Here is an 11,624-nt window from a genome sequence, read left to right as displayed (position 1 = left end):
GTGAACTCCGTGAGTTGGTGATGGACAGGGAGGCCTGGCGTGCTGCGATTCATGGGGTCGCAAAGAGTCGGACACGACTGAGCGACTGAACTGAACTGAGTCCAGATAAGGGCTGCCAGGGGCCAAGCCTAGACTTTGCGCCCGGAGCAGGTCTGTCTAGGCGGAGTTGGGGGCTGAAGCCAAGGTGGGTCTAAGCACACTGCTGACTCCCGCTCCCAGTGCCAGCGGTTAACATAAACCCTAGGACTGAACGTGTCTGGAGCTGTACATCCACGAAGCAGGACTGCTGGCCTCACTCCAGCCTTAAATCAGACTAACCGCAATCGGAGCTGGAGCAGCCTTATCATCGCGGAGCCTCCAGTCCTGGGTTTGCCCTGGCGCGACCCGTCTGCCGGGGCGGGGCCGCCGCACCTGCCGCGCTCCAATCAAGGGCCTGCGCGCAGCTGCGCACGCGCCACGGCCCTGGGCGGGATCTGGCCGCCCATCAGTCTCCGCGACCAGCCGGGCCCCCGCCTCCCTGATTGGCTGGTCAGGGAGTGACGTAGAGGCCGCCTTCACCTATAGCTGTGGAGCCGGCCGGCGGCGCGGTGCGGAAGCGGAGGGGCTTGGCGGTCGCAGTGCGGGGCAGCGGGTGCGGATTCGGGCGGCGCTGCGGTCCTTGGTCTTCTGGCTCCGGGCGTGGGCGGGATGACGCGCTTCGCTCTGACCGTGATCCGGCAGTGAGTACGGCCGTCGCGGGCTGCCCTGTCCCTTCCGTGGCGTGCTGTGGGGCTGGGCCGGGGGGACCGAGGCTCCGCACCCGCCCCGCCAGTCCTGTCCTGTGTGTTCCCCTGCGGCTCGTCCTGGCGAGTTCTGGGTGTTCCCCGTGAGTTACCCTCTTCCGGCCCTCCTGGCCCAGCGACGCCGAGCAGAAGGCCAGGGGTCAGATGTCATCGGTCCCCCAGTACGTGGGGACAGGGATGTCGGAAGGAGTGAGGTCAAGGTCACCCCCCCACCTCACCCCAGCTGGGTGGGGCGGCTGAATCCGAAGACACAGTCGAGTCCCCGCACTTCCCGGGCCGCGCGTTTGTCCCCAGCTGGGCCCGCAGGGTCTGCAGCGTGGACAGGCTCGGGGCTGACCTTTCCCCTGCAGGCTCTTGTCCCCTCGGTCCCCCAGGCTCGGGTCTGAGATTCTCTTCTTCCCCGCAGAGCTTCGGTCGCTGGGGGAGGAGCTGGGGGCTGGCGGGGCGGGGTGGGGGGTGCGCCTCGCCCTGCTTTCAGCCGCCTGCACTGCCCACGACAAATATTTTTAACATACAACGTTACAGGGAGCCAAATGCTGACATGTCTTGCCATGCCTTCCTTTTCCTTTTCGACTCTGTTTGCCCGGTGTTGTTAATTGAGTTCAGGGCGGTCAGGAGCACAGATTTTTCAAGCAAGGGCGACACAGATTGGAATCTGGGCTCCACCTGGGAGCCTTGTAACCTGGGCTTCCTTTAACCGACTTAATTTACACCACCTCAGTTTCCTGATTTATAAAATGGGGATAGTGATAGGCCCCACCCCACTGGATTAGTGTGATCATTGAATGTTAGAAAGGTAAAGCGCATCGCACTGGGGAGGGGTGGGGAGCATGTAAGAGAATTAAGGAACTTTTGTTTTTGTAAGGGACAACTCTGATAAAAATGCAGGCTGTCGTCCAATATGCGTGTGTGATTAGTGGGACCAGCATTCTGAGTGAGTTCTGTGTATCAGAGGACTGGCTTGCAGGTAACTAAGATTCCAGTTTTGACTTCTTGGAGCTTGCAAGGAACATCAGAATGGTCTAACCTTGTCAAGCTGCTTTTAGTTGCTGTCTTTTTTTGGTCCTGTTCTTCCTTAATAGGAAGGTTATCTCAGCTGTTATCTGAAGTTGTCCCTTTAGGACTCACAGGATTTTAATGGCCAAGTGAGAAATGGAGATGCTTTCTCCACCCCATTCCTCTGCATTTTATAGAATGATTTATGACCATCATGTGACCTTCGAAGGACCTATAGCTACTCAGTAGCAGACCAGGAACTAGTCTTAATTGTGAAGTGAAGAAGTGAAGTGAAGTTGCTCAGTCGTTTCCGACTCTTTGCGACCCCATGGACTGTAGCCCACCAGGCTCCTCTGTCCATGGGATTCTCTTTCCTGTTAATTTGGAGCACTTTCTAGATGCCTGACCCAGGGCCTGACATAAAATTGAAGCCCAGAAGCCTTAGAAAATCTAGGCTAAACCACCCCTTGAAAAACAAGCTGATCCCTATTTAGATGCTTAGTAGACAATTGTTACATGAATGTGTATTTTATCCCCTCCTCCCTTCTTAAAAAGGGCTTGAAAGGTGTAAAATTGTTTCCTAAAAGAAATCCTTTGAGGAATTAATTTAAAAATAAGTCTTAATTAATTAGTATTTGCCAGGTACTGTTGTAATTAAATTCTGACTACCATCCAGTGAGGTAAAGAGGGCCTCTCAATTTGCAGATGAGGAAACAGACACAGAGGTCATGTGACTTGCTTAAAATCACATGATGAGTTGGGAAGGGGGTTTAAACTGAGGTGGCAGTACTGTGGCCCATCCTGTTAACTGCTTTTCCCTTCTGCCTCCTATTTCAGAATTAAAGCCTAGTGTTTGTGGATTGCTTGACTTCCAGCAGCCATTTCAGAAGCTACTTTTTACTTCTTGTGATTTGACTGTGACGAGTGATAAGAACAACTTGGTTTGTTCTGTTCCGTTCATGGGAAAGGGCTTCTCTGGTGGTTCAGTGATAAAGAATCCACCTGTAATGCAGGAGATGCAGGTTTGATCCCTGGGTCAGGAAGATCCACTGGAGGAGGAAATGGCAACCCACTCCAGTAATCTTGCCTGGAAAATCCCATGAACAGAGGAACCTGGCGGGCCGCAGTCCATGGGGTCAAAAAGTCGGACACTGCTTAGCCACAGAGCACACATGCACCCACAAGAAATTGCAGAGAAAGTGTTGAAATAATTGATAGGGAATAGTTAGTGTCCTCCTTCAGAATTCTTAAAGCTAAAATTTGATAATTCATTCAGGAAAAGAAACAAGATGCTAAAAGACGCTTACTCCTTGGAAGGAAAGTTGTGACCAACCTAGACTGCATATTAAAAAGCAGAGACATTACTTTGCCAACAAAGGTCCCTCTAGTCAAGGCTGTGGTTTTTCCAGTGGTCATGTATGGATGTGAGAGTTGGACTGTGAAGAAGGCTGAGTGCCAAAGAAATGATGCTTTCGAACTGTGGTGTTGGAGAAGACTCTTGAGAGTCCCTTGGACTGCAAGGAGATCCAACCAATCCATCCTAGGGGAGATCAGTCCTGAGTGTTTATTGGAAGGAGTGATGTTGAAGCTGAAACTCCAATACGTTGGCCACCTGATGTGAAGAGCTGATTCATTGGAAAGACCCTGATGCTGGGAAAGATTGAAGGCAGGAGGAGAAGGGGATGACAGAGGATGAGACGGTTGGATGGCATCACTGACTCCATGGTTTGGGTAGACTCTGGGAGTTGGTGATGGACAGGGAGGCCTGGCGTGCTGCGGTCAGTGGGGTCGCAAAGAGTCAGACAGGACTGAGCGACTGAACTGAACTGAGTTTTATTGAACAGTGACTTCTGATAATGGAAGAAAACTTTTTAATTGCAATTTAAGCTCAGCCAAACCCTTTATGAATCTTGTGCTTTTTAGCCAAATTCTTTATGAATCTTGTGCTGTTACTGTCAGCATGTTGATCTTCATCAACATCCTTGAATGTGAGAGTGCCAGTGTGTGTCATTGTTGGAACAGAATACCCCAGATTTCAGACTTCAAGTCTGCTGATCTGATTGAGCTGTAGTTTCTCATGGTCTTAGAACAGCATTGTTGAAAAGCCCAATAAATGCAGAAAGGCCTCTGGTTCCCTTCAAACGTTCTTGTAGATGTTTGCAATTAGTTGCCTGCAAAACTATCCCATTTCACTCCATTTTTAGCTAGTTCTTTAAACATTTTTACAAATTAAGTTTCATTTACTTTTAATTCCTGAAAGATGATAAATTAGTATAGGTATTGACAACACTGATTTTATGTTTTTAATTCTGCCTCTTTGGGCAGTTAACTTAGTTTTCATTGAATGCTAATCATTGTTCTAATAGAGCAGGCAAGTTGAATATTGGATCATCTGTAAATTCTTATAAAGACACATGTAATTGTTATGTTCCTGTGATGTGTGTTTTCTGGGATTGATTAATTGGAAGAGCCTGTGCAGCTAGGACTAATCTAATATAGACAAATGTATCATGAATTGGGTATTTTACGTTCCCTAACTTCCACCCAACCATCCAGTGAAAATCCTCACATTCCTAGCCCTTGCAAACTTCTCTATTTTCAAATGAATTAATTGGTGTGGAGGAATCACTGTAAGGCTGTATATTCATGGTTGAATAGCAGGAGAGCACACTCCATTCTCGTGTATACCAGAGCATATCTACTTTGACAACTCGCCCCAGTTGTACACTAATGTCCCATGATTTGTCTCTCCTGTGGCAAACCCAAGTACTTGTCTGCTGAATTTGAATTATTTAAAAGGATGTGGTTAGGAAATTAAGCTCTCTTATATGGTTTCTAGAGAAACGCTATCAAGCATAAACCAGAACTAACAAAATGTCTTTTAAAGTGAAGAACAGCGTGATAATCCCCCAAATGAACGGTGCATATTTGAGGGCCTATAAATGGCCAATCATCAGACTTGGCTTCTTATCATAAGGCTTGGGATTCTTACAGAGTCAGATATCTGTCTTGGAAGTGAATCACACTGCAGATTTTGAAAATGAGTGCTGTTACTCCTGACTCCTTCAAAATACATTCCTCTGACCTTTCCACTCTCCTGATTTTCCCTGTGGCTGCTACAAGCCAAGCTTTGGTTAGGGAAGTGGATTAATAGTAAACCTGTTCTAGCCACCCACTTTTCTTTCCCACTCCCCAAATAAGCTAGTTATAACCAGTTGCTTCAAGGATTTGTACAAACCTCTCGAGAAATGTTTGGTTTGTAACATTTACAAAGCTGTAAAACTAAATATTTGTGCACGTTTTTTTTTGGGAAAAAAGTTCTGTTGCTAGATTGCTCCTCTGTGATGTTTATAAGGTGATTTGAGAGCAAAATACGCCCCATAGAGTGCCAGTGCGCCCCCGCCCTCCCCTGCCTAGCCTCAGTCCAGTTATTCTGTGACAGTATTTCTCATCCTGTTACTCTTCTGGTTGCTTCAGAATGGGCTGGGTTTGGTTTTGTAATCCCTTAGCATTACAGAGCGGAGCAGCTGGAGCCGCTCGAGGACTCAGAAGCCAGGGTGGGGGCTGTGGGTCGCTGTACCCCTTTCTGCTCCGCTCATGGTCCCCTGGACCTGCTCGCTCAGCCCAGCAGATGAATGGATGGACTGGCTGGCCTATTTGGTCCTGATGCCTGGGGAAGTAGTTTTGGTCAACATATTTAAGAAGATGATTTAACAAAAATTTTCTGTCTGTACATGCACTTTTTTTTTTAATTGGGGTATAATTGCTTTAGTGTTTTGTTAGTTTCTGCTCTACAACAGCGTGTCAGATACACGTGTACGTACGTGGCCTCCCTCCCTTCCCTCCCTGCCAGGCTGTCACGGAGCACCGAGCTGAGTCCCCTGCACTGTGCAGCAGCTTCCCTCTAGCTGTCTGTGGTACACGTGGTCTTGTGTACATCCCAGTGCTACTCAATTCGTCTGCCCGCCCACCCATCCCCCCCAGCCATGTCCACTGATGTGCTTTCTACCTCTGCGTCTCTATTCCTGTCCTGCAAGGATGTGCATCAATCCTTTTTTCTAGATTCCGTATATATGTGTTAATATACAGTATTTGTTTTCTCCTTCTGACTTGCTTCTCTCTGTACGACAGGCTCTAGGTTTATCGACATCACTTAACAACTGAGTTTCATTCCTTTTTATGGCTGAGTGATATTCCATTGTGTATCTGTATATATACTTTGAAAAATAATATTCTCTGCCTTCAGTTCACTTAAGATTTATCTATACATTTTACTTCGGAACAGTTTGAAATTTTTAGCTCAGTTCAGTCCATAGAATAGACAAGTGCAGATAGTAGAGTGTCATTTTTACAGGTTAGAGTCTAACATATGTACAATGTGCTATCTTTACAAATATGACCTTTCCTTGCCAATTTTTTCCCCTAATTTCAAAAGTAACCTAATTTGATAATAAGGGCTTTCTCCCTGTCTTTCTATTTTAGTGGAGAAACAAGACTTAACAAGGAGAAAATAATTCAAGGTTGGTATTCTCTGACTTATATTTTTTAGCTCTCTCTGTTCATGTTCATGTGAAATGCAGGGTAAAGAGATCTGATAGGGTAGGAGGGACCAGGGGCAGGTCTGGACTGTGACCTGGGATTATAGAATTAGAGCATATGGTCACAGAAGTATGATCAGAGTAGACGGTACTCAAGAGGAGTAAGTCTCTAGAGTGAATTGGATATGAAGACCAGTGCTCCAAGTTGTTTGTGGGAGGCTTCAGAGCGACCTCTCAGCTGATTAAGGAGTTGTATTGGATCTAATTATCTTCAAATATATCTGCCAGAGTTTAAAATGATTTCATATTTGGAAACAAAAATTTACTGGCTGGTGTTAATGGTATTTTTCCTGCTAAGATGTATTATTTTTAGTAATAACAAAGAAATAGTTTAAAAAGAGAATTCCTGTTATCACATGGGGTTGTTACTTTATTCTGTCTTCCTCCCTCAGCCGAGCTTGTTCTGTTCATTTGGGCTCAGGTTCTTTTAATCTTCCTGTGATCCAGCTTTTCTGGCTTCTAAAGAATATCTTTCAGCTAGACATGCTATTTCTGTGCTCTGGTGATACAAGCGTTGAGTTTTATATTTTGGGGCTAGGGACATCTGGTGTTTGCAGGAGCTGATTTTTAATACCTCACATACCTGCCTCCTCCTGCTGGAAACCAGGCTCTGTTTCCCACTGACCTGGGACCCACCCAGAGCATCCTCAGGACTCATTACCTTGTTTGTTCATGGGCCCTGCTCACTTGTCTCATTTCATTTGAAACTGACAGTTCAGTTCAGTTCAGTCCCTCAGTCGTGTCTGACTCTTTGCGACTCCATGAATCACAGCATGCCAGGCCTCCCTGCCCATCACTAACTCACGGAGTTCACTCAGACTCACGTCCATCGAGTCAGTGATGCCATCCACCCATCTCATCCTCTGTTGTCCCCTTCTCCTCCTGCCCCCAATCCCTCCCAGCATCACAGTCCAATGAGTCAACTCTTCGCATGAGGTGGCCAAACTACTGGAGTTTCAGCTTCAGCATCATTCCCTTCAAAGAAATCCCAGGACTGATCTCCTTCAGAATGGACTGGTTGGATCTCCTTGCAGTCCAAGGGACTCTCAAGAGTCTTCTCCAACACCACAGTTCAAAAGTATCAATTCTTCAGCTCTCAGCCTTCTTCACAGTCCAACTCTCACATCCATACATAACCACTGGAAAAACCATAGCCTTGACTAGAGGGACCTTTGTTGGCAAAGTAATGTCTCTGCTTTTCAATATGCTATCTAGGTTGGTCATAACTTTCCTTCCAAGGAGTAAGCGTCTTTTAATTTCATGGCTGCAATCACCATCTGCAGTGATTTTGGAGCCCCCCAAAAATAAAGTCTGACACTGTTTCCACTGTTTCCCCGTCTATTTCCCATGAAGTGATGGGACCAGATGCCATGATCTTCGTTTTCTGAATGTTGAGCTTTAGGCCAACTTTTTCACTCTCCTCTTTCACTTTCCTCAAGAGGCTTTTTAGCTCCTCTTCACTTTCTGCCATAAGGGTGGTGTCATCTGCATATCTGAGGTTATTGATATTTCTCCCGGCAATCTTGATTCCAGCTTGTGCTTCTTCCAGCCCAGAGTTTCTCATGATGTACTCTGCATAGAAGTTAAATAAGCAGGGTGACAATAGATAGCCTTGACGTACTCCTTTTCCTATTTGGAACCAGTCTGTTGTTTCATGTCCAGTTTTAACTGTTGTTTCCTGACCTGCATATAAGTTTCCCAAGAGGCAAGTCAGGTGGTCTGGTATTCCCATCTCTTTCAGAATTTTCCATAGTTTTTTGTGATCCACACAGTCAAAGGCTTTGGCATAGGCAATAAAGCAGAAATAGATGTTTTTCTGGAACTCTCTTGCTTTTTCGATGATCCAGCGGATGTTGGCAATTTGATCTCTGGTTCCTCTGCCTTTTTTAAAACCAGCTTGAACATCTAGAAGGTCACGGTTCACGTATTGCTGAAGCCTGGCTTGGAGAATTTTGAGCATTACTTTACTAGCATGTGAGATGAGTGCAATTGTGCAGTAATTTGAGCATTCTTTGGCATTGCCTTTCTTTGGGATTGGAATGAAAACTGACCTTTTCCAGTCCTGTGGCCACTGCTGAGTTTTCCAAATTTGCTGGCATATTGAGTGCAGCACTTTCACAGCATCATCTTTCAGGATTTGAAATAGTGCAACTGGAATTCCATCACCTCCACTTGCTTTGTTTGTAGTGATGTTTTCTAAGGCCATGAATAAAAGTTTTCATGTTCATGACCTGTTTTTTAAATTTGTTTTGTGTTCTTTTCCTAACTTTGGAAGTTAGATGCTTAGTTTCTTCAGTTACAGCCACCTTCTTTTTCTTTTAATTTTTGTAAGCATTCAAGCTATATGGTTCTGAAGTGAAGTGAAGTCGCTCAGTCGTGTCCGACTCTTTGCGACCCCATGGACTGAAGTCTGCCAGGCTCCTCCCCCCATGGGATTCTCCAGGCAAGAGTACTGGAGTGGGTTGCCATTTCCTTCTCCAGGGGATCTTCCTGACCCAAGGATCGAACCCAGGTCTCCCTCATTCCAGGCAGATGCTTTAAACTCTGAGCGTACTGTTTTTGTTGCATGCCTACAGTTTTGATTTACAGTGATCTAGTAAGTATTTAGTACCAAGTATCTTAAAATTTCCATTATGATTTCTTCATTGACCTGTAAGTTATTTTGAACTGTTTTTAAATTTCCAAATGAGTGGACTGTGTGGGTTTGTTCTTCATCATTTGTGATTGACTTAGAGTGTGATTGATTTCTGTTTTGACAATATGGTTTATTTGGTAATATGTCTGAAATTAGTTAGCGTAGTCAGTTTTTATTATAAATTTACTATATGTTTGAGAAAAATCTTTGTTTTCTAATTATTGGGTTTGGGATTTTATATCAAATCATTAATCTTGATTTTGCCATTCAAATCTTCCCATACTTCACTAGTTTTGTCAATTTACTCATGTGCCTGTATGACCTAAGGGTCAGTTTATGCATGAGGTATATTGAATTTGCCACTGTGATAGCCAATTTATCCTTAAATACCTTCAGTTTTATCAATTTGTGGTTTATATATTCTGCTTTTATATACTTTAAGGCTATTTTATTAGGCGCATGCAAATTTAGATTGCTCTATCTTCCAGGTGAATTGAATCTTATTTATAGTGATCTTCACAATCCTTAGTAAGACATCTGTCACAAAGTCATGTATTTCTGAGAGTGACATGGCAGCTCCAGCTGTGTGGGGTTGGAATTTTCCTGGTGTGTATTTTCCCATCCCTTTCTTTTCAGCCTTGCTGGGCTGGTCTCCTAAGTGTTACCTTGTCAATGGTAGGCAGCTGATTCTGGTTCTCTTAAAAAAAAGAAAAAAAAAAAAAAAGCAGTCTTTTTGTTAACTGGTGAGAGTGGTTTGACCCATGTTGACTCTGGTTTCTGGTGTGTTTGGATTTTTCCTTTGTGGTGGTTTTTTTCCCTTCGTTTTCTAGTCTTTTCCTTCTCACTCACCTTTACTTCTTAGGTGCCTGCTTTTCTTTCCCTTACCCAACCCACTGTTACCTTGCCTTCTGGCCTTGAAATAAGCCATGTCCGTGCTTTTAACAGTTGTCTTTATATCTTGACCATTCATACCTAATAAAGTATATGCTCAACATCCTCTCTCCTGAAAAATGTGACGCCACTTGCTGTTGTTTTACTCTCCTGTCCTTTTTCCCCTGTGCAACCTAGGCATTATTTTACTTAGTGTTTGTTTAAATTTACAGCCGTACTTGCCAGTTTCTCCTGTCACCATTTCTTTTGCATCTCAGGCCTTCATTCCTGAAGCATCTTTTCTGAGAAGTCCTCTCGTGTAAATCGGTTGGTGGTAAAGATAGTTTCAATCAGTTCTATTCCAGGCAGTTCTGTTTTTATTTTCTTTAGACTTTTTTAGTCCAGTTCTAGACTCATGGTTCTTTTAGAAGCTATTACTCTGCTGGGTTTTTTTATTTTGGCTTCCCTTGCTCCTGTCGAGAGATCTCTCAACCAAATGGTGTCCCATGGTGGATATCCCATCATGGCCATGGTGTCCCATCATATCCCATGGTGTCCCGTCTGTCTTCCTCTGTAGCTGTTTTTAAAGTCTTTTTATTTTGGTTTTCTACAGTTTCTCTTACTAAATCTGGTAGGGTTTTTTTTTTTTTTTAATAATTTATCTTTCTTGGTGTACATCATGTTTCCTTTATCTGTAGTTTTATGTCTTTCCTGATTTCTGTTCTCCATTTCATACTTTGTATTCTCCATTTCACACTTCCCGTTCTGTTTCATAGTTCCTGTTCTCCATTTCGCACTTCCTGTTCTCCATTTCGCACTTCCTGTTCTCCATTTCATACTTCCTGTTCTCCATTCACACTTCCTGTTCTCCATTTCGCACTTCCTGTTCTCCATTTCACACTTCCTGTTGTTTCATACTTCCTATTCTCCATTTCGCACTTCCTGTTCTCCATTCACACTTGCTATTCTTCATTTCGCACTTCCTGTTCCGTTTCATGCTTCCTGTTCTCCATTTCTCTCTTTCTTGAGTTCCCACTAGCTGTAGTTAGGAATCTTTGTCCTTCCTCCATGTCTTTAACATGTCTGAGATGTGCTCTTATCTCCTCGTATCTGTGGGAAAGGGGCACAGGGGACGACTTCAGCCTTACCTTTGGGTTCGTGAAGCTTCTCATATTTTTTTACCTCCACAGCAATTCCGTTTTTCATTGTTAAAAGGTTTGTGTAGTCCTTTTAGAAACCTGTCTGGTTTTTGAGGACTTGCTGCTGCTTGTTTCTGTGGTTCAGTGTGCAGTCTCTGCTGTCTGAAGTACTGGCGTTTCCAAGTCTGTTACCCGTTTCTGCTGACCCTCATTCACGATGGGTTATTGCCCTGTGCGTTGTGTCGCTGGCCGAACTGATACTTGCTCTAAGCTGGTAGAAGGCTGGTCGGCCTTTATGGAGAAGGATTTGCAGTACTGTATGTTACGGAATTTGAACAGTGGAGATAAAGGAGGAAAACTTCTCTAGGCGATCATCCAGCCACCCAGATACAGCAGCTGGGCCGAGAAGGTAGATCAGAGGCAGCACTAATCAAACAGACTGGGAAAGTGGTGGGCAGTGCAAGGCTGGGGAACAGTCTCATCACCCACCAGTTCCCATCAGGCAGACATTCTTCTGGAAAACACTTGGATACCTGAACCTCTATAGGGATTATAGCTTAATTTTGCTTGCTTTTAGTTTTCTGAAAAGTTATGTGGAAAGTAC

The 11,624-nt window shown here is 44.7% G+C and overlaps 1 protein-coding gene across 4 annotated transcripts in view; it reads left to right on the top strand.

Annotated features, from left to right (window-relative positions):
- Window positions 1-513: 513 nt before the first annotated feature.
- Window positions 514-11,624, top strand: part of TIGAR (TP53 induced glycolysis regulatory phosphatase) — a 21,249-nt gene continuing 10,138 nt past the window's right edge. For all 4 annotated transcript variants that reach the window (XM_069581473.1, XM_069581472.1, XM_069581475.1 and 1 more), the window contains exons 1-2: window positions 514-719; window positions 6,261-6,298. In XM_069581473.1, coding sequence (XP_069437574.1) covers window positions 688-719; window positions 6,261-6,298 — 70 coding nt within the window. In that variant the 5' untranslated portion in view covers window positions 514-687. The remainder of the gene's footprint in view (window positions 720-6,260; window positions 6,299-11,624) is intronic.

Source organism: Ovis canadensis, chromosome 3, assembly GCF_042477335.2.
Source record: "Ovis canadensis isolate MfBH-ARS-UI-01 breed Bighorn chromosome 3, ARS-UI_OviCan_v2, whole genome shotgun sequence".
Lineage (NCBI taxonomy): Eukaryota > Metazoa > Chordata > Mammalia > Artiodactyla > Bovidae > Ovis > Ovis canadensis.
Note: the sequence above shows the minus strand (reverse complement) of the source record. Positions and strands in the feature narration are given on the sequence as shown.